General features: G+C 40.9%; 4 protein-coding genes across 23 annotated transcripts in view; 1 reads left to right on the top strand and 3 right to left on the bottom strand.

Annotated features, from left to right (window-relative positions):
• Positions 1-4,966: 4,966 nt before the first annotated feature.
• On the bottom strand, positions 4,967-11,360 carry cntf (ciliary neurotrophic factor). 2 transcript variants are annotated; one of them, XM_077570816.1, is made up of 4 exons: positions 10,753-11,360; positions 8,441-8,755; positions 7,536-7,733; positions 4,967-7,063 (listed from the first exon to the last, which is right to left on the bottom strand). In XM_077570816.1, the coding sequence occupies exons 1-3, from the start codon at positions 10,870-10,872 to the stop codon at positions 7,575-7,577; spliced, it is 594 nt and encodes a 197-aa protein (XP_077426942.1). In that variant the 5' UTR covers positions 10,873-11,360; the 3' UTR covers positions 4,967-7,063; positions 7,536-7,574. The 2 variants fall into 2 exon arrangements, with proteins under 2 accessions (XP_077426942.1, XP_077426941.1); XM_077570815.1 differs by having other exon boundaries at positions 4,967-7,733; positions 10,753-11,359.
• LOC144055111 (uncharacterized) lies at positions 11,334-13,427 on the top strand. Its single transcript, XM_077570814.1, has 2 exons — positions 11,334-12,139; positions 12,301-13,427. Exons 1-2 carry the CDS (start codon positions 12,057-12,059, stop codon positions 12,932-12,934), a joined length of 717 nt encoding a protein of 238 aa, XP_077426940.1. The 5' UTR covers positions 11,334-12,056; the 3' UTR covers positions 12,935-13,427.
• Positions 13,020-19,641, bottom strand: zfp91 (ZFP91 zinc finger protein, atypical E3 ubiquitin ligase). 2 transcript variants are annotated; one of them, XM_077570813.1, is made up of 12 exons: positions 18,743-19,641; positions 18,510-18,550; positions 17,296-17,412; positions 17,045-17,075; positions 16,847-16,963; positions 16,659-16,757; positions 16,393-16,575; positions 16,264-16,314; positions 16,037-16,115; positions 15,005-15,119; positions 14,814-14,913; positions 13,020-14,731 (listed from the first exon to the last, which is right to left on the bottom strand). In XM_077570813.1, exons 1-12 carry the CDS (start codon positions 19,150-19,152, stop codon positions 13,804-13,806), a joined length of 2,271 nt encoding a protein of 756 aa, XP_077426939.1. In that variant the 5' UTR covers positions 19,153-19,641; the 3' UTR covers positions 13,020-13,803. The 2 variants fall into 2 exon arrangements, with proteins under 2 accessions (XP_077426939.1, XP_077426938.1); XM_077570812.1 differs by having other exon boundaries at positions 17,036-17,075; positions 18,743-19,638.
• A 2,011-nt stretch (positions 19,642-21,652) lies between these two features.
• rbm47 (RNA binding motif protein 47) overlaps positions 21,653-27,336 on the bottom strand; it is a 50,262-nt gene continuing 44,578 nt past the window's right edge. For all 18 annotated transcript variants that reach the window (XM_077570725.1, XM_077570726.1, XM_077570724.1 and 15 more), the window contains 2 exons: positions 26,016-26,206; positions 21,653-24,369 (listed from right to left, as the gene is read on the bottom strand). In XM_077570725.1, coding sequence (XP_077426851.1) covers positions 24,121-24,369; positions 26,016-26,206 — 440 coding nt within the window. In that variant the 3' untranslated portion in view covers positions 21,653-24,120. The remainder of the gene's footprint in view (positions 24,370-26,015; positions 26,207-27,336) is intronic.

Here is a 27,336-nt window from a genome sequence, read left to right as displayed (position 1 = left end):
CTCCCTCTCTCTCTCACTCTCCCCCTACCCCCTCCCTCCTTCTCTCCCTCTCTTTCTCTCTCTCTCTCTCTCTCTCTCCCTCTTTCCCCCTACCCCCTCCCTCCTTCTCTCCCTCTCTCTCTCTCTCTCTCCCCCTCCCCCCTCCCTCCTTCTCTCCCTCTCTCTCTCTCTCTCTCCCCCTACCCCCTCCCTCCTTCTCTCTGTCTCTCTCTCTCTCTCTTTCTCTCTCTCTCTCTCTCTCTCTCTCTCTCTCTCTCTCATTAAAGTAAATAAAAACTATACTTAAATGCAGTGAATTTCAGATACATCCAGACTTTTCCTCTAGTAATAATCTACAAGTTGACTTTTTAACTTCTTCAAATCTGAGTTTTTTTCTGAGACACTTTACTCAAGTAAAGTTGCCAAGTGTTATCTACAAGACTGGTCTTTCTATTGCACTGATTACGGCACCACTATTCGGAATTCCCCAAGGAATGAATCAAACCCGGTGTATAGCGTAACAGATGTCAAATTGGTAGATCCAAGTAGACAACAAAGCAGATGACGTAAACATTTGGAGAGCTGTCAATAAAAACATGAAAGCAATTCGGGGCTACTGGACACCAACATGACGAAAACCAAGTGAGCTATTTAGTGTATTTATTGTTTCACAGTAATATTTTCAATTACATACAAAAGTATGTTCCTGTGGCTAGAAAGCAAAGAGTGGAGAGTCTGTGTCACTGAACAACACAGCACAGTCAGTGAATGGTACAATCAATCATTGCTAAAACTGATAGACAACCGCCTTCTCTTCCTTATTATCACCCATTTCCTCTCGTTGTGTAAATCTATTTCCTTGACAATCACATCATGTTTTGTGGTTCAATAGAAGCTCAGTGAAAGTATTATCATGTCACCAGAAATATATTGGGCTCAATTTTCAAAGCCGGCGCATCTGCAATGGCTGACGGATACAGGTTTTCGTCTTCGACAAGCTGGATGGGTCGGCGCAGCGCAAGGCGTGTGCAGGAGATGCGCCTCGTGGAGCGTCACTTTGGTGACACAAAGTGAGATCATCATGTCACAAGATAGGGGAAGTTTTACATTAGCCAAGTCAATCACCAGACTTAAACCCTATGGAGCATGCATTCAACTAGCTAAAGGCTGAAGGGTGCAACTGAAAGAGGGTGTGTACAGTATATGTTGTAAAACTTTTACCAATAAAAAAAAGAAAGGAGTGTGCTTTGCGTCAAAAACTTTTTAATATTTACATTAGTATACTGTGTTTTAGATACATCGAAATAAAAATAATGGCAGTTGGCCTCACTGTTTCAATACTTTTGGAGAGGAATACAGCACCAAATGACACACACGCGCACACACACAGCATTCATTTCCCTTTCATTCAGCACAGGCGCATATTGTGCTGCTGCAACACACACACACACACACACACACACACACACCATTTGTAGAGCTTGCTCCCAGTTCTTACTGCACACACACACACACACACACACACACCCCTCCCCCTATCTCTGTCAGGCACACACACACACGCAAACACGCATACATGAACACACCCTCCTACGCAGACAAGCACACACACACATACACACGTTCCCTGCCATACACATGTACACACATGCACACACACACACTCACAAACACACACACCCTTCCCCCACTTTTTCACAATCACACACCCGCGCACACACGCACGTACGCACACACACGTGTCCTCTCACTTTTTTCCTCACTAGCTCATTCTCTTTTGCTCTCTCTCTCTCTCTCCCTCTCTCTCTCTCTCTCACACACACACACAATCCTGGTTGCTCTTTCCCCCTCCCTCCCTCCGTCTGTCTGTCCGTCCGCCTGCCTGTCTGTCTGTCTTTCACACATGCGCGCGCACACACACATTCACACACTCTTTCCTGCCCTCACTCTCCTTCTCTTTTTTCATCTCTCTATCTGACACACATACACCCACAGCAACAGCACACACTGACATGCGCAGAAGCATAGAAACACACACATTTTTCTCTCTAACCCAGTATACACACACACATACACGCACACACGAATACTTCCCCCTCTTCCACAGGCACTCTGATTGCCACTCCTTTCTGAACAACACACACAACTGAAAAGATAGGAGTACACACACACACGCACACACACACAAAAATGCAAACAAACACACTCACATGATTGTGGTGCTGGTGAGGAAGTGAAAGCCTTCCATCATCCTCACCTCAACCTCATTCCAACCTCAACTCTAGAAGTCTTTTTGCCCTTCAAACTTCCTTCTCTTTTTTCAAGTCAGTCAGAGATGGTCCATCCACAAATTGTTTGAATGACGGCTATGCTCCGCCCCTTTCACTGAAAAATACGCTGGACCTTTTATTGGACCAAAGCAGGAGCACATTCTCAATGTTCCATACTGAAACAAAAAATAAAATGCTGTTCTTTTAACACCCAACACATGAGAGGCCACCCAAATGAATCAAATGAATCTATTTATTTCAGCCCATACAAATACAATCAATAATAAATAAAATGTCAAACAATACCATTTATTTTCAAAGCATAATCTGTGATATGCAGTACTGTGTAAAAGTCTTCACCATCGGATTTTTTTTTTTGCTTTATGACTATTTCGAACGTCACATAAATCTCAGCCAAATTGTTGAATGCTGTAAAGCGGTGCCTTGAGGTAAGAGTTTTATCTTTTCTGTGGTCACGGTCGTAACTCAAAACAATCAAATTATCGCAAATCACATTTGCCCATTGAAATGAATGACAATGACATTAATATCTGCACCAACCTTACCCCCCCCCCCCCAAAAAAACCTGTCATAATGTGTATTTTAATGAGGGGGAAAAATAGCACTCCATAATATTGTTCTATACTGTACAGTGGATTCTCCGCTATTCCCGTGATTTGCGAAAATCCGCGTATAAGTGACATCCGATGACATTCATTTTTTTTATTGAAAAAAATCAATCAATGAATTTGTGAATATGCAAATGTGAAGCCACAAGTATACGGGGTCGACTGTCACTTTACATAGAACACATACAGTATTGGCATCATTAAATATAATTACAGAAATTCCCCCTCCATCACAAGCTCTGGGTTTACAATGTCACTCTTTCACAGATATTTGTGTGTGTGTGTACAGTAAATTAGTTTGCTCTGCCAAATTTTGGGTATAATTCCACTGTCAACCACTAGATGGTGGCACGCTTTTTAGTTTGACTCGGGAAATTTGACAGAAGAAGAACGAAAATATGACTTCAGCTCAGCCTAGTTTTTGCTGAAGGTTATTGAACATCACCTTTTTAATCCTGCTTTTTACGTTAACATAAAGTGACGGCTGAAGGTAAATTTTGATAATATACATCAAATAAAAATAATTGATATCTCAGCTCCTGAAGCATATAGAAACGAAATTCCAAAAACATTTAACTGATTTCAGAGCTTACATTTTGTGGCGTTCACACAAACCTAAGTTTATTATTATAAACCTTCAATATATATATATATTTTTTTACAAAATTAAATAAACAACTGTGTCACATCTGCAGATATATTTAGTTGCAGTTGTAAAAACCTCAGGGAGTCGAGTAATTATTCTTCGTCCCTTCTATTACAAAGCCGTCGGAATCTTCAACATCCTCATTGTCTGCTAACATATTTCTTAACAATACGTCACTGTCAACTGATTACACCGATTCGAAGTCCTCCCGCGCCGTCGTCATTCATTTCATAATTCCCACTAATCTGCGTCAGCCACGAATGCTCGAATAAAAATCCAAGCCATGCTACGAAGTTCCACGCCACCCTCTCGTGTATATTTCGATACATTTCATCGGCTAAGAGACCAAGAATTGGTCAAAACAAAACAAAATGACGTAACCTCTCTCATATTGTTTAATGTGCTGCCGAATTGTTTGTGTTCAAATCATTGCTTAAAGGGTTAAAGATGCTTAGCATTAGCATTAAGATACAAAGTGAAAGGCAAAGTTATGTTGCTGTTGTTTGACTTTCAACAAACAGCTCATCTCTAGAAAAACTCATATCTCAAGGCACCGCTCTTGTGTTTGTTCAACCGTCTGTGATGGATGGTGACGGGCAGTTTTCAACGTTGCAATGTTTTACATGTAATCCCACTCACTGTATTTCAAATGGACAGCTGAGAAAAATCTCATTAAAACAACAATGCTAGCAGTAGACTTTTCCACAGCACTGGAATACAAATACTGTAAAGTGTGGTAATTTTAAATGAAAAAAAAAAAAATCTTTCATGAGTGACCATTGTATTGTCTGTGTACAAAATGAAGAATATACAGTAAAGGCCCTGTTGGCCCTATAGTAGTCAGCCATAACGCAAAGCATTGTGGGTGAGTTCACCACTATATCCACATTAGGGATACGTCAAACCGTATTTCCTTGGACTCGAGGGAAATAACACATTACTGTTAAAAACAAACATTTTTGATAAATTAAAATGAGCATTATCAACAAATTGAGAATGAAGCCCATCCCAAATTCACATATTTGTCAACATATTACTGTTAACAATCAATTTGCTATTTTAAAAAGCAAATAATTGACACTACGTCACTAACCTGAATACATTAAAGTTGACGTCACTTTGGTGTCACTGGAGTTTTATTAACTCATTCACTGCCATTGACGGCTATAAACGTCAAAAAATCAGTTTAACATTTTTTCCCACTTTTGTTAACAAGAGTATGAAAACCTAGATTTTTTTTGTATTAGAACAGATATAAAATCTGTGATTAATCGTGAGTTAACTAGTAAAGTCATGCAATAAATCACAATTAAAAATTGTAATCGCCTGACGCCCCTAATTTTTAATAATATTTTCCTTATATAAAAAAAGATTATTAAAAAAAATATATATATATATATAAAAAAAGAAAAAGAAAAGATTATTAAAAGTTAGGGGCATCAGGCAATACAAATTTGTAATCGTAATTAAGCACATGACTTCACTAGTTAACTCACGATTAATCACAAATTTAGTATATATTAAAGAAATAGTTCAAATGAATTTTGACGTCTATAGCCGTCAATGGCAGTGAATGAGTTACTAGAGTGCAGGAATGGGATTATCATTTCCTGACCATTAAACTCCAAAAATGGAGGGTGAGGATACATACCCCCATTCATGAATAATTTCCTTTTCAGGCGCCCATTGTGGATACAAGTGGTTACTCAAACATGAATTATGATAACAATCTTTATGACGTGACAATCCCTTTATACTTTTATGCATCTGTCTTCAAAATACACTCACAGACCCTTTCATTTAAATAAGATACATCACGATCTGTGCCAGGGCAAAGATGACAATTTTCTGTATAATATGTGCAGTTACATGGAAATTTCACAATAAAAACATCAAAATGTACAGTATGTAATACTCCAACTGAAAGCAATATGATCTTTGTGAAGACATTTTTTTGGGACACGGCTCTCAGATAGCATTAGTAAGCGTAGTCTTTTCCATACAATAAGAAACTGTCACCAGGCAGTGTAGTAAACTACATTCAGAGAATAAACACACAACAGTAACTGTGCACCAAGAACTCAAGAAAATGCATATAAACATCAAGCATAACATTTTCCTAATACAGTCAAGTCAGCAGAGCAGACAAAGTTACACAACATGGCCATGCCGGCCGATACGTGGGCTCTGAGGCGCACCTGCCTGAATGCCGCGCAGCATCAAAGTAATACCAAGTTATTGCATCATTGGCCCAAACATGGTGGCATTAGTCACCTCCAAGAAAAAAAAAAGGGTCTATAAAGCTGTAAATGATTACTCTCGTTGGTTTCTTGCCATTATATAAGAACAAGTCATACAAATACTAATCATGCTGTAATAACTTTTATATTTAGCCACTTCTCAACTTAATAAATGAGTACTCTTCTATCATGACCAAACATGTATTACTATAAAGGCCACCAAAACAAAAATCTTGACAATAATATGTTCTATGTAGCCCCACGAGTCTAAATACAGTATTGCGGGAATATGAGTTAAGCAGCAAAATCCAGCAGTTTTTAATCACTATAAGAAGGCGGCCATTTTGCCACTTGGTATCAACTGAAAATGACATCATAGTTCCTCATATCTCAGGTAACAACCAATCACAGCTCAGCTTCAGAAAACAGGTGAGCTGTGATTGGTCGTTACCTGAGCAACTGTGATGACAGCAAGTGGCAAAATGGCCGCCGCCTCCAGAGATGATAAAAACGGCTGGATTTTGCTTCATAACTCATATTCTACAAATGTAATATTTATAAGAATGTTATGTTTAGACTAGTGAGGTCATATTTAACATTGTCAAGGAATGTTTAAGTTTGACTTCCCTTTAAAAGCCCAGCACTTTACATTTGTTAAGTCGAGTTCAATTTTATTTATTCATTTTTTTGTGCAATAAATTTGCGTTAATTTTTTGGTTTTCATACATTTATTTAGGTACAAATTGTATTTAGCTCATGGGTAACACATTTTAATTGAATCATTAGAACACGTTTTCTTGTGCAAACTGCATAACATTCCAGTGGCTTGAAATACTAACAATTTTATATATACTTTTAAGGAATAAAACCTCTGCCTTGTTTTGATGAACACTTGGACCTACAGTGTACTTTAATGTTGGTCATGATGGTGGTACTTGGATAAAAAAAAAATGTTTTTCAAAGTGGTACAAGGTGCAAAAAGTATAAATAAATACTTAAATTGAACTATGATGAATCAATATTATTGGCAGAACTAGAGGGCCCCAAATTCAAATTTATCTTAGGGCCTCACGGAGGCTGGTGTTGGCCAGCTAATTGGTAATAAAAAGCATGGGCTCAAGGAAGCACAAATGATTCAATGCCATCAAGTAACCACTAGAGTGTGCTGTTACACATATTCCCTCAGTGCTCCTTTTTTATGTTGTCCCAAGATGCTAATTTCTTTGGAATGATTTATAGCCAGTGTTCAACGCTGGTTGCAATGTCATAATATGCTGTATTTCTTCTCAAAATGTGTCCCTTGACACAGAAAGAAATAACATTGAAAGAAAGAATTCATCGCATCTCTGGATCTTTTCATTAGTTTTTCAACTCGATAGCACATTATGAATGAATGTTTGCCCCAAGCGGTCCGGTTCAGTTCGGTACGCCAAGATACGGTTCCGCTTGTTAACTCCTGATCAGGCTTGTGTTTTACACCACAGTGTTTGGAGGCCAAAATCTTGTTATCAAGGGCCACACTTAAAAAAATAATAATAATAATAATATTTTTTTTCCCACAAAAGTCTGCACCCGATCTGAACCCTCAACCTCAGAACTGTGAAGCAGCTGTACTAATCACTCATTTCACTCATTATGTTGTAATCCACGCAACTTTAATTGGTTGAGTATTTTTGGAACCCTTTAAAAATAAATAAGTGCCATAAAATGTATACCGAAATGAACTGAACCGCACCGTTTGCCAAAATAACACAGATACTCGTCCGTTTACCTGTTTGTAACCGCTCTCCTCTCTTGCTACAATGCGACCTCATCTACGAGAGCTTCTGGCACTCCTGTAGCGAGTGTTCCTCACTCGCTCTTTGGGGAGAGCTTGCAAGATGGTGACGGCCATCTTGGCCCAATAGGTGACTTCTGTGAAGACGCGGAACACCCACAGCTTCAACTCAAAAAGGGTCAGGTTGTCGGGCTGGGGATGAGAAGGCACCGCGTCAGCATGTCACTATCGGAGCAACTCTTCACAACGGTGGGAAGCACCAAAGTACTTCAAAGGGAAGACAACGTTAAACATTTCTTGACAATAATATGTTAAATGTGACCTCACTAGTCTAAACGTGGCATTCTGATTAATATGACATTTTTGGAATATGAGTTATGAAACAAAATCCAGACGTTTTTATCCATTTCAGGGGGCGGCCATTTTGCCACTTGGTGTCGACTGAAGATGACATCACAATTTGCTCAGGGTCAGGCAACAACCAATCACAGCTCTCATGTTTTCTGAAGCTGAGCTGTGATTGGTTGTTACATGAGGAACTGTGATGTCAACTTCAGTCGACAGCAAGTGGCAAAATGGCCGCCTTCTGATATTGATAAAAACTGCTTAAGTCATATTCCAATGACGCAATATAAACCAGAGTACCGTTTTTAGACTAGTGGGGCTGCATAGAACATATTGTCAAGAATTTGGGAAGGGGGGGTTTACTTCCGCTTTCATTACTCTATTGTACTCAAGTAGATTTTTTCTGGTGCCATTACTTTACTCGAGTATTTGCTTTTCTGACTTTAAAAACAGACTTTCTACTTCTTATTTTCTCAAAATAGTCTCGCTACTTCTGCCTGCTTTTGCCACCTCTGACCCCTGATCCTGTGTCAGCGTGACCATCGGGGGCCTACCTCCGAGCTCTCACTAAAACTGGGTGTCACCGCCGCCGGGCCGCCCACAGCCTTGACGAGTTCTCCAGTGATGTTAACGAGGAACGTGAGCCTCTCCTTCACCATTTTCCTCTGGGTCTCGTACTCCCCCGTCCCGGTGCCCATCTCCTCATCCTCTTTGGCGATGGCTCTCTCCACCAGGCCACGGCACTGGAGCAGAGCAGCGTGCAAGCGCCACAGCTTGTCCGGGGTGTCCAGCTGGGAGGACGGAGGAGGGACGGACACCAAACGACTGTCCTCTGCTATGACATCAGCAGTGAGGGTCTCCCGCTTGCTCTTTATAATGGAATAGTTGAACACAAACAAAGTGGAAATAAAAAGAGAGAAAAAGATAGTGATGAGGAACTCTTTCCAGTCAGTTCTAATTATAGTCGATGTGCTCTATAAATGTGAATGGTTGTTTGCAATTGGATGGCAACCAGTCCAGGGTGTAGCTCGCCTTTCACCCAAGTTCAGCTCACCCATGAAGAGTCGAGTGAAAACAGTTTTAGAAACTGAAGCCTTTTTCTTTCTTTTTTTTACAAAGATTCTATGAATGTTTGTCCAATCATATTCTATATTTACAAAGAAAACAATGCTGGATTTTGATGGCCAATCACTACAATTACACTGATGATGGTTTATATTTTCCCCTTCTCGCAAAGCTAAATATGGTACCTCAATAAGTAAACAGTTCTATAGTTTTGCAAAACTCCACCAACAATTACTAAACACAGAAATTTCTATTTCGAATCACTACTGTCACCTGCTGACGAAAAATTTAACTGCATACACAATCTTCACATACATAATGCATACATGATGTCACATCTGTAGATAGAGGGCGGGAAATTCGAACCCGAATCCAGTCTGAAAACTATTGTCCAGAGGCTTGCAGGAGTACCCATTGTGAACAGCTAAGGTGTTAATCGATGTTTCAGTCATAAATGGTCAAATAAAAAGGCTATTGTAAAGATATTTTTGGCCAAATTTTTACACAGCATCTGATCTGGGATTGCAATGATATGTTAAGTGATCTGTCTATTGGTAAGTAGCTTTGGGATTACATTTAAAATTGGATCCCATGTCAGAGGTAAGAGCACGAAACAAATAAGGGTCATATGATATCCGAAGAATAAAAGACAAGGGTGTGTTTCAAACTTGCTCGCAAGTCAGATGCGTGAGTAGAGTGGATGATGCAATGAACTGGAGAGAAACCAAGATGGAATTCATTTAAAAGGTAAAAATAATAATAATGTGTGGTTAGGATAGCAGGTAATGGTTTCATGCCCAGGCATTGGTGAGTTTTTTACAAGAGGGGGGGGGGGGTAGGCGTGACACACCCACGCGTCTTAACGCATCATGTCCGGTTCACAAAAACTCTTTATCTTAGTCTCTCCACGCATCCTTGCCATGGCTCCTTCCAGCTACTTGCTCTCACTTACTCAAAATAAATGTTCAATGTCATATTTTTGTGAAACCTGATAAATTAAAGATTTTTAGGGTTGAGTACTTTTATTCATGTATTGTGGTAGCATAAATTAAGAAGGCAAAGAAAACATAAACTTCATATAGAGTCAAGATTTGAACGAGAAACTGAGAACTTTGAGGAAGATTTCTGGCCACTCATTCACTGGCTAGCTTTATTTGTTTTAAATCATAGGGATTAGTCGATTAATAAATTGATTTGGACATTACCACAATTGCAATTAAGAGTCATTATTTTTTATTTTATTTTTTTATTTATTTTTCCAGGGGCGGTGGTGGGGTATTTGAGGAATAGATTAAGATTAGACCGTTCTTGCATATTCAAAGTTATTTTTATGTATCTAATTGATTTTATTTGACCTTTTTTGTTTGTTTGATTATCCCCCGCCCATCCAACAAAATGCGTTTTACTGGTTTTGTTGTCCTGCTTAAGTAGTAGATGTTCAGTATCCCACTTATTAGTGCTTTATCATTTTGAATATTTTGTCAATCAACACCATTTAGCTCTTGTACTTTTGTTTTATTATAGTCATTATAATCCCTCAACAGTGAAAGAGCAATAATTAGTATTACTGGCAGAATAACTCCAAACTCAAATTTTGCTGAGGGCCTCACTGATGTGTTCTGGACAACACACACAAACACGTTAAACGTTACACAAACAAACACTGATGGCAAATGTGTTCATTTTCCATTCGACCCTGCTCTCGCACACCCACACGTACAGCACAGGCACGCGTAGACACACACTCACACACACACAGTGGAAAGTGGTGGAAAACGTGAGCTCTCTCGATCGTACTCACATAAAGTTCCAGTAGGTTAGAGATCTCTAGAAGCAAAAGTTCGGCTATAGCAGCCGCTCGGGCTGCCGTTGTCCTGCCTTGCTCGGGCGGCCCGGTCACTCCGCTTCGCCGGTCTGCCATCCGACCTCCGGAAGCTCCAGTAGACGCAACGGCTCGACCCTTCTACTATTAGGACAGACTGAATGACGCCCGTATCACCCTGGCAACGAATTCCCGGTCATTCCCAAGTTACTTCAGCCTTTTTCGAAACTTCCGTCAGTTACAAATTTTTTAAAGGGCCCCTTGTGTGTTTTGTGGGAAGCAACACGTACGTTCCCGACTCCGTCGCTCCGTGTTGCACTGCAGGATTTACGGGCAACTCCGCCCATTCCCCCAGGAACCTGAAGCCAGCACCAAGGAATTTGGAAGGACGAGCGGGGGCGGTGAGAGGCGCTGCATGGCTGGGGAGACGCGCAGCTCACTCCACAAAGCTTTTATTTATCAACTTTATTTAGCTGATTTACTGGTGCTGACCAAAGGCTCTTCAAACGGTAACGGTCTAAATAAAAGTACGGCGTTGCCGGGAGAAGAGTCTTTATTGGTTATGAGTGTTAATTGGCAATATGCTGTTGCTACCCATATGGTCTATTGCTGAGAATTTTTTTCTGACCTTTGAACTTTTTGCCTTAATAACAGCGCCCCCATCTGTCAAAATCCGACTCAGCCAGATAAGTGGTACATAGCTGTGTATTTATGAATACAATCACGTTTTGTTGTTTTTGATAATCTGTTTGTAAGAAAACAACAATGAATTTATTATATCTAAAAATGAATACAGGCTTTGGTTGAGCAAATAGTACCGATTCTGTACAATGTTTCGTAGATGCAAACGTACAACGCCGCATGAATGCGTCGTAAAGCAACACATCCGTTGAGCTCAGCTATAAGTGGCTTTCTTACGTATATTTGCTGTACAGTATTTATGAATTCACATTAATCCAGGCAGTCCGTCAACAAAACTAAACAGAGGAACCCTGTTCAGTAGTTTTAATGTGGTGTTGTGACACGAGGAAGCAATACCAGCCGTGCACTGTAGATGTCAGTCAAGGCACCTGGAACGTAACAACTGTAGAACAAGAAATTAGCAATTAGCAGCTAACGTCCTAGCTAGCACGCCCCATTGAATGAGGAAATGGCGACGATTACGGCTGTTTATACCTAATCGCTTTAATATTTACTGCTTTGTTTTGTAGTATTAAATGTATCTAAGTTGATTTTAGTAGGTGACGCTGTGTGTATATCATATAGCTAGTTGGTTTAAAGACATGAACGCTCTTGTCGGATACAGCGGGTCATCGGGGTCCGACACTGATGGAGACTCTGAGAATGTAAACAGTGATCGTGGGGGGTAAGCAAATTAACTCATTACCAATAAATGTATGAATGGTATCTTTAATGTATTTTTGCACTTGGATAGTCGACGCTATCTTTTAAATAATATGTGTGCACATTACCTCTGATTGTGGTTCACATCACTTATCCTGTGTATGTGCCTTCCTGACCAAATAGAAAGAAAACGGATGTCGTTGATGGAGCTACGGACAACAAGAACCGCAACTTTTTGCTGGAGACTGGTTCTGCCACCAGCGAGTCTGATGAGTCTGACCACGGAGATCCAGGGCCTTACAAATCCATCCATCTAAACAGAAGCCAGTCCAGCCTAGCTTCTGCCTCCTCCACGACCAGCCCTCACAAACTGCCTCCTCCTAGTCTGCATGGCTGCTCAGAAAGCAGCGTGTTCGACAACCCTTTCAAAGCTCAGGCCGAGAAGAAGCTAAGTGCCTTGCAGAAACACGTCCCCCTCACAATGCAGGCAAAACCCTCTCAGATTGGAGGGAAGAGGATATGTGTCACCTACAGGAAAAGTGGAAGATGTCGATTTGGGATCAAGTGCAAGTTTGCGCACGACAGCGATCTCCAGACTGCAGTTATTCCAAATGACTCTCATGCAACCTTCAGTGACGAGGGGGAAACTGGGTCACGCACTGGTAGCTCCCAGAAGCCCCCAAAAGAGGCGGATGAGTCCGAAGGCCAGCGGGCGAAGAAGCGGAGGGTTGGTGTGAGCGACACGCTGATCCCTCCTAAGAAAGCTATGAAGCAGTACAACATGCTGAGGAGCAAACACCACCACAATATGCACTGATGTAAACATTAGCTCTGACATTGTAACAAGGTCGAATGTGGCTTTCTACCCCTAATTCTCATCCGGACTACCAATACACAAAGAGTTTGTTGTTAAGACATTTATTTACATCCTATAAATGAATAGTTGGCATATCTGCTCCAACAGCATCCCGACCACAAAGCGTGCAGCACACTTCCTCAAAGCCCAAACTGTAAACAATAATCTGTACAAGGTATCACTTCGGCAGAAAGCTGACTGATTAATTTACTTAATGAGTGCAAGGACAGTCAAATGTCATGTTATATAAATAGACATATTCTGTTTTTGATCCTGACAGTAGACTTTGTTATAGACAAAACAAGATGTTTAACAATTAACAGTTCAGCGGCTAAGTGAAAAGTTCATCTTAAATGCAAATACATGTTAGTGGCACCCCTACTGCCAATAGTCATATATATATATATATATATATAATGTGGATTTAATAAATAAACACATGGCTTAACACGTATTCTAACCTGTCCGGTAGCTATATTTCTACAGTGTGTTTTGGGTGTAATTAAATTTCCAAGCTTCTATATGAAAGGATGCATACTGGACAATATATGTTGTGACGTCAATTATTTAAAATTATGCCTTCATCGTGCCTATTAATAGTAATAGCATTACAACAATCAATCAGCATACTCACAAAAAGCTAGTGACGTTAACAAGAACACTGTACAAAGTTACGCGCGCGCACACACACACACACACGCATATGGTTCCCTGATACGCTATTCTAAAAAAGCTAACAATTATGACTATCCTACATGAACCTTTGAACTTTGCATTACAGTATTGTAGGCAACATTATGTGACTTCTTCAGTCTGTGCACGCTCTCATTTCAAATGTCGATCTGCTGCGCGTCTGCTTCAGTGCTGTTGGACAGGACGTCCCCTTGGCCCATTTGCTCCCAGGCCATGCCGCTCGCCCCCACCCCTTCTGTTGGATGGAAGGAGCTTGCAGGTGGAGAGGAGGCCGCCAGTGCGGGATTGTTGTCGGACGCCTCCTGAGGCTGGGATGGAGACAGGAGCTGGGGGCCGGAGGGGGTGGTCTGCAGGGTGGCGAGCTGCTGAGAGGTGGCAAGGATTGGGATCTGCTGCATGGGAGTCTGGGACTGGCTGACTGGCTGGAAGGTCATTTGCACGATTTGCCCTTGACTGTGTTGCTGGGAGGAGTAGGGCTGAAGAGGTTGGAGCTGGGGTTGGGGCTGAGTCACCACCGACGGGGAGTGCAGGGCGAGTTGCGGCGGTTGTTGAACAAACTGGACGGGCATCTGAAGCTGGAGTTGAGCTGGCTGCTGGTGGCCGGCAGGCGACGTGGGGTCGATGGGGGAAAGGGCGATTGTCACCGGCACTTGCATGGTGTGGAGTGCCTGCTCTTGTCCCAGGAGAACCACCTGGTGGCTGACTTGAGGGGTCATGTGACCTACCTGGGCGACTTGAGCCACTTGCGGCCCGACGTGTCCGTCCTGTCCCAGCGGCTGGACCTTCCCCTCCAGGCCGCCGCCCATCTCCGCCTGCACGGCATTGGCCCGCAGCTCCAGCAAGGACGCGGGGGTCGTGATGAAGGTACCGGCGTTGGCTGCCAGCGCCTCGGCTATGAGTACCTCCGGGTGACTCTTGGCCTTATGAGCCACCACGCAGTCCTTCTTCTCAAACTTCTTGCCGCAAATGGAGCAGGAAAACTGATAGCTGGCATCGGCGTCGTGCTTCTTCATGTGCCAGTTGAGGGATGCCTTCTGGCGACAGGTGAAGCCGCAGATCTCACACCTATTAGCACAAAATTATGTTCCGGTTGACGCGTTCCAGAAATGTGATGTTAAGTTTTCATGGAAATTGTGGAGGCACTAACTGGAGGGGCTTCTCTCCTGTGTGGATCATGCGGTGCACAGCCAGATTGTGGGAGCTCTTGAAGGCACGAGCACAGAACTCACAGATGTAGTCTCTCTGGTCTTCAAAAGAAAAAAAAAGATACACATCATGAATGGCAAGACTCAAATAACTATCACTCGCACAGAGTATATTTTATGTCCAAATGAGTACCTGTATGGTGTTTGGCATGACGAAGTAGCTGCTTCTGAAGTCGGAAAAGTCTTCCACAAGAAGGATGAGGGCACACGTACTTCTTTTTGAGCAAGTGCTGGTATTTGATATGGTGCTGGTGTGCAAAACAGAAATTTACAAAATTGAAGGTTGGCCCTCAACAGGGAATTTAGGAAAAATAAATTGTAGCATCGTCTTGTCTAAATCAACCTGATTGAATGCCAAGTACACTCCTCAATCTCAGATGTGAAATACAGAATATACAGTCTAGTAAATAGAATTGAGATATTTAAATGTTCACCTTATGTACTGCACAAGGGATGATTCGGTTTCAGCAATAAACTGTGATGAAATTCTAAATGGTTAGTAATATTAAATTGTGATCATTGTCAATACGTTATCGCACATCCTTTCTCTGAGTTACCACAAAAACATTCTCGAACGTGTCGGTAGCTAACGGGACAAAAGGTAGGTTTTAATGATAATGTTGATAACAGATTAAGACCACTCACTCAAAGGATTGCTATTTGGTTTAGCATGCCGGTGTCTTCTTTTCACCTCGAGAATGTGTATTCTGCTTTGAAGCGTGCTCCATAAAAAAAATTGGCTATTTGCTGCTCCGTAGTAGCTTCGTTACCAACAAATGCACGTTATTTGACTCACTGGTCCGTACAACAAACCTACTTTCTGTCTACATTCTCATGACCAATAAGAGAAGAGAGCAATGTCACATGGTAATTGTGTTGGATTTTTGCTGAACACATAACAGATACCAGCCAAAGCAGCTCATTTTATTGGGGTCTTGCATGGGTAAAAATTCACACTGACAATTTCTAATATGCAAAAAAGTGTAGACTTGCTGCTGTTGTATTATTTTTTTTTTTTTGGTATAAGAAATAAATACTAATAACATAGGTAATTGATATTTGTCACTATAATTGTGACGTTACATTTTCATGCTGTTTCATCACAATCTAAACTTGACATGATAAACAAATCAACAGAAATGAATAGGAAGAAAATTGCATTTACCTGCAGGTAGCGAGGGTGAGCAAGGACTGTGCCACATCCTTCTATTTCACATCGGACGTACTGCACTGGGGGCTTCTTCCTGGATGGGGAAACAACATCATTTTCATCAGGGCTGGGCATACTAAAAGCAATCTCCCAAGTATGAACTGAAATATATGTACATAGTGAAAGGAATGATTGTGTGCCTTTAAAAGTGTGACCTTTATAATGACCGTACTGTACCATACCTTCTTTTTGGCAACCGTGGCGTTTTATCATCTTTTTTCCGTCGACCCCTCCTATAAAGAGAAAGAACAAAGTTTGAAAATGGCATTTCAAAAAATGAATACAGTTTAACAAGCTATTTGGTATCTTACTTCCTCGGCCCGTCGGGGTCGTCCGCTAATTCTTCCTCAAGCTTTACCTCCATCTGTGCATTCTCCAAGTTATCTGAGCCCTCCATTTTGATCTCTTCCACCTCCTCTTTCTTGGGCGCTTTCTCTTTTTCTTTCTTGTCCTTCTGTCTCAGAGGAACTCGGCGCTTTGGCTTGGGCGCATCCCTGAGAGAAATGAGAGACGGCGTGTTATTGGACAAAGTCAAAGATGAATATATACAGAAAATACAGCATGTTGCAGCACATACACAAATCTTTCTGCCTTGGGGTCATAACTCTGATCATTTAAATCGTCTCTGAAGGGAACATCTTCATCACTGCTTATAACCTCTTCCTCGTCTGCTTCACTAAAAAAAAAAAAAAACAGCACCATGAGAAAAAAAAAATACAACAATTATGAGAACAAAGCAAAGTGATGCAATTAAGCCAAGTTTACCCCTCAGGCTGTGAAGCTGAAGCTGCGTTCAGGTCATTTGTGTTTTCCTGTAATTGAGAGTCCTCCTTGTCCAAAGACTGACTTTCAACACTTTCACTCTTCTCTTCTCCATTTTTACTAAGAAGGGAGAAAACACAACAACTCAATAATGAGCTATGTCATGTTGCCTCGTACCACAAAGAAACTTACATGACATACTTTTCTTTAACGTTCGCCTCTCCTGAAGCGGCTAAGAAACAAAAAGAGAAGGCAACAATAAATACAACTTCCAGTCCAACTGTCTTTAATAAACACGCATTATTTTCCCAATGCATTTTAGTATTTTCCATTCATCAATCTGTTGAGTCCGTCGACCTGTGTCATATTTGGAGCAGCAGTCAGCTTAAGGTTCCAGTTCCACGGGAACGTAAGCTCGCATTGTTATGACTTGCTGTCAACAGGTTGCTCACCAGCTTGATTCTCTATTCCGAGCTCAATTTTGCACACTGGCTTGGCAGAGCAGCGGACGGCCCTGGCAGATGGAGGCTTGGCTCGACTCTGGGCTGGAGAGAGTCTGGAGAGGGGAGCTGGGGTGGAGGAGGAGCAACCATTCAACATTATTATTATGCCCGTCATGTCACAGGTTGGCATGTAAATTAGCGATGTTTTTGGCTTAAAGGTGAATTTTTGGGATGAACCTAAAATGCACTATACCCTTTGCAGGTAAGCATAATTTAATTTACCTTGTCCAATTGGACTCTTGTCCACTAACAAGGAGCTGGACAGCAAAATTCACAACAGGTGTTTGATCCATGAATGAGCCAATACATGCGCTGGTTCGATTACAAGTCGTCTTCTTCATCGAGATGACGCCCAACAATTAGGCACGGGCCGATATTAAGATTCTGACGGTATGATAATAATCAGCAAAAATATTGTGGTATCACACTATTAAAATTATTGCTCTAAAATGTCCTTATTTGAAAATATTAAAAAATGACCCCTCCCCATTTAATTTTATTTTAAACAAAATATAAAATATTTTGTACAGAAGTAATATGCACCATGTTAACTTTAAATAAATAAATGTTCACATTCTTCTTCTGTTTTAATTCTTCTAAACAAGTCAGTGTCTCAATAATGTGTTCGGTTCGGTATCACTCCTTATCAACTAAATACTGCCCTATGTTGCCAGTTTGACCTTTTGTTGTACTAGTGAGTGTTGGTTATTTTATTTCCTATATAGTAGTGCCTTTCATGTATCCCACAATGGTTCTGGAAAGTGAAAAATTGTGCCAATAAAAGGAAAATAATATTCTGTTGCCAAGTAATGTTAAAAATCTATTTTCACTTTACTGATGCGAGAACTATTCAGTCCATTACATTAAAATCCTTATTGTTACAACAATAAGGAAGTATGCAATGAATGATTGCAATTGAGATTTAGAGAGACTGGAGGAGTCTTAAAACTTGAAAATGCATTGTTCAATTCAAACACCTGTTGTGAATTTTGCCATTCAACTCCTTTGGACACTTGAATTTCAAAATTTAGAAATCAAATTAAGTTCATGTGGAAAGATTATAGTGCATTTCAAGTAAATAATGAAATTGCACCTGAAAGTTGAATGTGGAATAAATCTGAATGAAAACACTGGGTTTGTGTCACACAAAAAAAACTAATTACCTTCAGCATTTGCGGTGGCTTTTTTGGCTTCCTCTACAGAGCTACATAGAGAGAAGATGCTGTCATTCATCAAATTAAAAGTGTCTAATAAGCAAGGTAAGTTACGCCCCACCCTGCCCATGCAGAGAAGGAGACGCACATGACGCTAAAGACGTGCTGTTGACGTTAAACGTTGTCACCGATACATTTGTAATTCCTTACATATCCTAATTAATTTTGGCGCTCCAACTTACTCTACGCCTTGCAGGTAATTGTCACCTGCGACGCCATCACCAGCTTCCACCGACCCCGAAGAGTCACCACCGATTTTCCTCCGACGGGAGTTGCAAACTTTCCTCCGCTTGCTGGCCCCAGCGTCAGCGCTATGCGCGTCTTCGTCCTCCTCGCTTTTGTTGTCCTTCAGCCAGGCCGGGACAGCCCTAGTCGACCTGTCCCGTAGAACCCTCCCAGAGCCCTGCGTTGCTCCGTTAACGGCCACTTGTGAAGCGGGGTTGCCGGATCTCGTGCGGCTGGCTCCCCGCTCTCTGAGCCCTCGCCGCGGAGTGACGGCGGCACCGGGGGCCGGGGTCTGCTCTGCGGCCTTGTGCTCCACCAGCTCTTTACCTTTATTTACATCCTCATTTTGGTCGCTGGTCGCTTCCATCACCGAAAACGCACTTCAGCCCGTCTTCAGTACCACAGAAAGTCCAGATGGTTTACTTGTAAAACGAGGAATAGCGCACATCTAGTATACAGACATTTGGATGTCGAGAGGCCTTTATCCGACTGTAGAGCATTTTCTGTAAATGCGCCAGCTTCGTCGCAAATTATACACATCGATTTATTGATTGCAAAAATGAAAACTTTTCTTAATTATCTATTCAGAAATAACCCGATATAACCTTAAAGAAGCAGCCGCCGTTTTCGCGTTCTTAAAGCTATAGTAAACCTACTTATTCGCAGCGCAACCATTTTGTGCGCTTTGTTGCGTCTCCTTTAAGCCAAACATAAACTGAAAGGGGAACGTTCAGGAGAGCAGCCGTTCTTTAGCAGTCATACAAATCACCTGGAGTCAGTTGCTCCGTTTAGCTTTAGCTCTCAGTTAAATGGCGTCGATTATAGATCTGCGAAAAACCTCAGCAGCCGTGAGGACCGTAGAGCATTGTGGGATTATGAGTTCAAATTGTGGCGACAGTAATTCATTTCCCCCTACGTTCTAAAGACATTTACAATGGTTTTGTTGTTATTATTGTTTCACGGTTTATATTGTTATATTTAATAATAATATTTGCTATCAATACTGACCTAATGTGCGGTAGAGAAAAGAGCTACCCATACATTGTCATTGTCAAATATATATTCTGTATTTCGTCCAGCAATATTGTGTTGAATTTACCTATAAAATGTTTGCTACCCACAGTGCAATCCACTAATATCCGTGGAGCCAAAATGGCTGACAATAGCAACCTGCACCAATCCTGCCCCTCTCACAAATACCATTTACTGCAGTATTGCTTGTAGCCTTTAGATGGCGGCACTGACTATAAAATCTGTCTGATAGCGCGTGACCTTCAGCCAAGTACAGTGGAGTGACACTGGCAGCGGTAGCAATAATATTGCTGGCACCTGTACTTAAAAGTACTGATAGAATTGTGGGGGAAGACTGTGGCAAAATAGAAGCACTGATTCAACTCTGCTACATGAAACAAAGAAAGTGCAGGCAGAAATAGTTTTTTGTTGTTGTTTTGACTTTTGACTTATCCTGCCAGCTGGTTGCCACAGCGAATGACTCGCATTTTTTCGTTTTATTTTTTTTTAACCTATTGGTTCTTTCTGACACCATCCACCCAATTTTGAATCTGGCCTTGGGACCGGTAATGGGGCACTCACTGACTGTAAATCAAACGTGCTGTCTGTGTTAAATGGAGCAACATGCACCCATAACTTACCAGTGCTTGAAATGTTCTCAAGTACACATGCCTGAGTAAATAGTAAAAACGAACTTTTACTGTTGATTATATACAATACCCAAATTGATAAGTTAGATTACAGGTTGCATTATGAAAGCAACAGGCAATTTGTTATCCATGGCCTTATCTAGATGAAAAATCTCGTGTGTTGGGTCATAAGGGCTAGCGTCTGAATGTTTATGCTGTCATTTTCTTTAGCTATGTATATTTAGCTAGCCTATTGTATTATAAACCTTCACTGTCTAGCTATAGATGTCAACTGCAGTTAACTTCTCCCCTCGTTAACATTTTTTTTAAATTTAATGGTGTGTCTATCAATTCATGTTGAAAAAAATGAACCTATTTTGATAAAGTAAGGTGGACAGTATCTGTTTTCAAATGGAGAGCACAAGTAAAAAGTAAAGTTCCGATACTTCTCACCTCTGTCCAACAGTTTGCAAAATGCAGTCGAAAAATGTGTCGTACATCATGGAGGTGTGCGTGTGCTGGAAATTATATCATGTTCCCGTCTTGAGTGTTAACAATCAGCGTGTTTTCTTGTGGTTTCCCATGTTAACACAAGTCTGTAGTGTCAGCTGACAGGTGGCGACATTGTTAAAGAACCCCATGCCCTCTTGCACTTCTTGTTTTGCATAATTTGCTCTATTTCTGTTCCCAAATCCTCCCTGCACCCTTTGGTGGGGTGCATCATGTTTCTAGGGCAAAGTTGACCCACAGCGGAACATTTATGAAACGCGCTTGATAATAGTTGATGTCCAAAGTCAAGGATGTGTGTCCATTCACCAAGGTTGGTGCTAAAGTCCTCTGCCTTGCAAAACATTTATGACCCCCGCCACCTACGCCACCATTTTCTTTTGGGAATTTTCCACGATGATGTTGTTAAAAGTTAAAGTGTGGCAGTCATATTTTACATTTTTTTCCCTACAGCTTTTGGAAGCAACTGTGGCCCCAGTTAAAGGGTACAAGAAGGGATCAAAAATCCACAACAGCCTTCCTACTGAATGGAACCTCCGATTGTAATGCTTTATAAGGGTGCAATTGGCAAGGTTTTATGAAAAAATACATCAACGACAATCATCATTTTGCTTGAGATTTTACCTCACTGAGGTTCCGTAAGGATTAACTTCACTATTGTCGTTTGTTTTTTCTTTGGCAAAAGAAGAAAAGAATGAGGAGCACGAAATGACACATGACTATTTTTGAAAATGCTTTTATTTATCTATTTCTTACTATAAATATAACAAGGCAGGAAAAACTTTTTTTTTTTAATATGACCTCTCAGATAGAAGTCAGTCTTCATAGGTCTACAAAGGTAAAGCACATGTTGGCAATAAGGCACATACTAAGAGTTGGTATGGTTAAACTCGGCTTCTGTGTATTGTAGCTCCACAAGTGAAATGCAAGCAAATAAAAGAAAAAGCAGCAGTTTGGAGTGAGAACCAGGAAGTGACTTTTGTCAAACACACAAACATGTTTTAATGGCTGTTGGACCATATTTCTTTTTTTATAGCTTAGCCAAGACTCCACTCCAGTTTAGTCAAAAAGCACTGCAAAGTTGTTGTCTCGGCTTATGATAAAATGAAGCTTAAAGACCCACTCAAAACACCAAATCCAGTTCAAAAATAGTAAAAAACAAGAAAAAATAATAATATCACACATTATACAATAACATGAATGCTTTAAACTATTGGACACTTTGGCGAGGAAAAGAAAATCTACTTTTGTTACTCAAGACTTTTGAAAAATCTCTAGACAATGTTAATAAAGAAAAGTTTTCAAATATATTAGACCTTTTCTTTTCACTTCATACACAACATACGGAATGCATATATTAATTAAATATATCCTGATGTTTTGTCATCATACAAGAAGAAAAAAAAAAGCAGTTGTCACCAGTTGTGGGCTTTTAAAATGGTGAGTTGGAGCAAACATTTGAACTTCATCTATGAGTCTCCTGTTCTTTCAAATTGGATTACATGCATAGATAATGATTTTCATTTTTGACAGTTCAGCTCATCTCATGTTTTGGTCCTGAGGGGTGGAGCCAAACTCATATCTTAATTAGGTCATGACACCCCCCCCCCCAAAAAAAAGTGTTGGTAACCCTGACTTAAACTGATAGCATGTCCTTCATTATAATAATAAACCGTTAAGATAATGCGCTCCATAAAAATGTCTGTCCTGTCATGTGGGCTGTTGACTACCGTGAGCTAGCGTGGCTGACAACTTGTATATTTCATCAGCACCAGATCAGGTATTGCTCCAGTTGTTTCCAGTTTGATATGTCACACGTGCAGTTTCTTTTTAAAAGTGCCTGTTAAAACATAGACAAGTGTGACCTCGGAGGACTGACAATGGAACGATCAAGTGGCCCGAATGTGTCTCTTCATTTGTTGCAATGAAGACAATGTATGGAGGAGGTAGCCTTGTCATGTTACCCCAATACTGCAACTAAATCCAGAACCATTAAAGAACCTTTCCACTTCCAACTTTGTTATGAAAGGCACAGTGGAAGATTAAAAAAAAAAAAAAAAGAAAACAGGCCGCAGGGTGGCATATAAAAGTATGTGTAAGGCACTGTGGGTGAGGCCTCTTTTTAATATCCTCAGACTGCAAGTGTATGTAAGTTATCCTCTAATTTTCTGCATATTTGTTCACTTTCCACGAATCAGACAATAACGCTAAAAAGACGATATAAATGAGAAACGTTCAGTCTTAGTCCCCATTGAGAAAAAAAAAAATACACACGATGTCGCCATTTTCTATGCTGTTAAGTTGTCCCAAAACAAAACATTCACCTGGGGACTTTTCTTCAAATCAAATAAACCAAGAAGTGTGTTCAATTAGTTCAAGCAGCGACACAGAAAGGAGCAAACTAGTTAGAGGCCATTGAACACACCACTTGAAAACCTTCACTTGAAAAGAACCACAACAGCACAAATACAGCTAAATGAGTACCAAACAGGCGTGTATGTTTGAAGCATAAACCTTCAATCAGCGTGGACGGACAGCATCACCTACAGCACTCCATAAGAAAAGAATACTAAAATATACTAGTGGGAAAAAAACATACGAAAACATTCATTAGTATATGCAAAACAGTTGGCTTCAGTGGTATCCTCTCGTCAGTAGTTCTGAACTCTTCTTCCCCCACTTTTACTTAAAAAGGTTATCCTTACCCCCTAAAATACAAAGCTAAACCTACAGTAATAGAACCTTAAATATATGTCTTATCTTCATAAATACTTGAATGTACCTTCAGGGTTTTGTTGCTATAGCAACCTGATGATGAGGCCGCGCGTGCGCCGATGACAAGATGGCGTCGTTTTGTTAGTTTTGCTCACAGTTGAGAGAAGGCTGTCTTCTTCCATCATCATCTCATTTGCATCAACAAGTGTGCAATTAAGTTGCCTTTGTTTAAAGTTGAACACAGTAGGCGGGGCACACTATTTCACCACGCGTGCTCATTATCGTCTCGTCAAGCGTCACTCGCGCTTTGGGTGTGCTCAGACGTTCCTCGAGTCCACAGGTGTTTACTTTTAATGAACGCCGTCGAGAAGTTACAGCGCTGGATCAGTCACAGGCAGAATAACGCTCGTGTTTACGTCACGCGGGGGAGTTGGGAAGGGGGGAGGGTGGGGTGGTTGGCGAGCCGCCACACGTCAATACTGGTAGACGTCGTGAATGGGCAGCTGGAAGGCCGTCGCCGGGAAGGCCTGCGGCACAGCGTAGCCGGCGTAGCCTCCGTACGCCGCGGCCGCAACCGCCGCGTTCTTCTGCAGGGCGGCCAGAGTGGCCGTGTTGGCCGCATAGTTTGTGATGGGGACGTATCCCGCGCTGTACAGGCCGCCGGCTGCTTGGATGCGCGGGACGTTGTGGGCCATAGCGTAGACGGGAGTGATCGGGCGACCCTGGAGAGTGAAGGGGAAAGAAGATGAATGGAAGCTCAAGAACCAAAATAAGCGATTTCGCATCGCAGTGTGGAGGCAAAATTAGCATTTTGTGCCTAATAGCAATACTGACATTCAACTGCTGAGACAATCACTAGAAAAAGAAAAATAACCGTTGAGACGGTCCCAAAAAGCTCCGCAGGGCCCATGTCATCAACAACGTGTATTTGGAGATCAAAGGAATCTTTACTACTTCGGCATTTAGCAAACCAGCTAGCAAACGAGCCTCGGCTGGCTACGAGTGCGCCTAAACACAAAGTGGAGTTGCTCCTAAGCTACAAGTATCATTCTCACAAAGAGGATGACGAGAAAAGATGGAGAAGCCATGCTAACGGCTAAGCTAAACTAAGATTGACACAGCTAGCGTGTTTAAAAACCGAAGTGAGTGTTTGGGTGATTGAGTCCCCTTTTCACGGACGTCTGGCTGGAATTGCCTTAAAGTGGAGAACTTCGAAAAGCAAAATAGCAGGTAAAGTAATAAGTGGCTGGAAAGAAAATGCGCTTGCTAAACGGTACGCCTACGCTGTATGACAGTATTAGTTTCAATATGACTGTAGTGTCAAATATTTATATTATCAGTAATGCTGTTTGAGCAACAGAGCCTTGAGTTTTGACTATTGAGGTCTGCATGATATAACGCTGGCGTCGGGATAAAAGCAAAACCTTATAGCGGCAAAATCGTCACTTTTGTTCATCCGTTAACATTGCATCATCAAAGAGAGCATGCCATTTTCAACACTTTAGATTGGTCAATAATTCAATGACAAATGACACCCATACATGAGGTCTGACCAAAAAATAGGATATAGTTTTTTTTTCTTAAATACGAAATTTGCCAAACTGTGGCTTATTGAGCAATATGTTCTCAAAATGTATTATTATTTATTAATTTATTATTATTAACTTCATTACAGCACATCAAAACCTTTATTTTTATTTTTATAAAAAACATTACATTCAGCTTTGCTTCCCAACAAGAAAATATAAATAAATATTTGCTGCTATAAACAATGCAAAAAAAAAAAAAGCATGTGGAAAAAAATAGTTAATTCATTATATTGTCATATCTTTATTGTTTAATAAAACCTTTGCCCTGGAATTACACGGGCAATTCCACAAGAATTAATTTGACAACTTCATGTACAATTAATACCTTTTAAAACATAAACACAATCACGGCTCACCTGTTTTCTGGGTTTGGTCAACAAACAGCAAGTGGAAAAATGACTTTTTAAAGGTATGCATGAAAAATAATGAAGTTATCAATTCATTCTGGACTAAATATGAACTTTTTACTGCAGAATATGGCTCAATAAGTGACGTATTGTACAATATTAACACAATAAAACACTTTAAACTCTCTCCTAAGGACAAATTAAACTCAAGAAGTCTGGAGTCAATGTTAAGATTTTAGCTAAATAAATCTTTCTAACAATGTCAATCATAATTCAGCATGATTAATTCCATGCTCTTGACAACTCGCTTAAACAAAAGGCAAGCCTAATAATAAGCTAGCAAGGAAATGTGCAGCAATAAGGAGGAACTACTTTATGCTTATAACATGTGGCTGGACATTCTTGATTTGAGACAAGAGGTGGCGTGCATACCTGAAAAGGTGGAGGAGTGGAGACGGGCAGAACGGTGGCGGCGGCGGCGGGCGCCGCGGTGTGTTCAGGGTGCTGCATAGCCAGAGGATTAATAAGGTGCTCCACTGCGTGCATTTTCCCCTCCTCCATCAGCTTGGCCGCGGGGGCCGCACTGAACACCGGATACTGCCCGGCCAGAGTCGGCAATGCCACTGCGGACGGACAGAGACGTGATTGACGCTTTGGATAACAGAAGAATGCGACGTATCATCTATGGAACAGCAGAAGACCAGCGCATTCGGTACATCCACCCATGCTCAAAAAGACACGCTGATCACAAGTCACACAAAATGCGACAGAAATCAGATCAAGGAGAAGCTAAAGGAGGCATGTTAGGAGAGAAGAATGAGATAAGCAGGTAGCGTTTTAAAGTGATTTGGAATAGAATGGTTCTCAACTGTGGATTAACACACACACACAAACGCAACGCCATGAGCACAACGCCATCATTGTTTCACATGGACAAAAGTCTTTTCAATCCGGGGGCTGATCTTGTGATTCCATACCGACTAAACTACACATTGGGATCAACTTTTTTTTTTTTTTTTACACACCAAAGCTTCAGCCACTTAACAAAGCTTCCATTTAAAAAAAAAAAATAGGCAAATCTTACAATACCAATTTAACTCTTTGACTGCCAAAAACGTTAAATAACGTTTCGTAAAATCCTATGGAGTGCCAAAGGCGTTAAAATATGTTTTTTTTTTCAAAACAGGTGAAACTAACCATTTTCTATTGTTGATTACTCAAAAACGGAATAAGGTAGAAACAAACTTTTTTTTTCTGATTCTGCTTAAAATCGGCTGGCACCCACGGCATCCCTTTTCTGAAAACGTCTGGCAGTCAAAGAGTTAAGATAAGAAACGTGTATGTGGTAGGTGAGGTACTGTTTGTGCCTTGTTTCATAATAATGGACTTTATCCAATAGCACATTTCAATTTTAGTTAGTTAATTATCCTACATTTTACAAGTACATGCTATTACAATGACCATGTTTCAATGTAAGCACTACAGTTGTTACACAAGATCCCGATTACCATAGGTCGCCTTTGCATTGTGTGTAGTTAGCATGACATCATTTAAAGAAGAACAATTTTACTAGTGGAAATAAAGTAGTAGAAGATTTTTGTAAACAACAAGCATAAAAGTCTTCAAATCTGATCTCGCTGCCACAGCAATTTGTTCAACAGGGATTTCCCTCCTATTCTATTATTATAGAATTGCACACATTATTTACTAGTCATTTCAAATATGAGCAGTGCGCATTGTGGGGAAGGGGAGA

This window comes from Vanacampus margaritifer, chromosome 7, assembly GCF_051991255.1.
Source record: "Vanacampus margaritifer isolate UIUO_Vmar chromosome 7, RoL_Vmar_1.0, whole genome shotgun sequence".
NCBI lineage: Eukaryota > Metazoa > Chordata > Actinopteri > Syngnathiformes > Syngnathidae > Vanacampus > Vanacampus margaritifer.
This window is presented reverse-complemented; position numbering and strand designations above follow the sequence as displayed.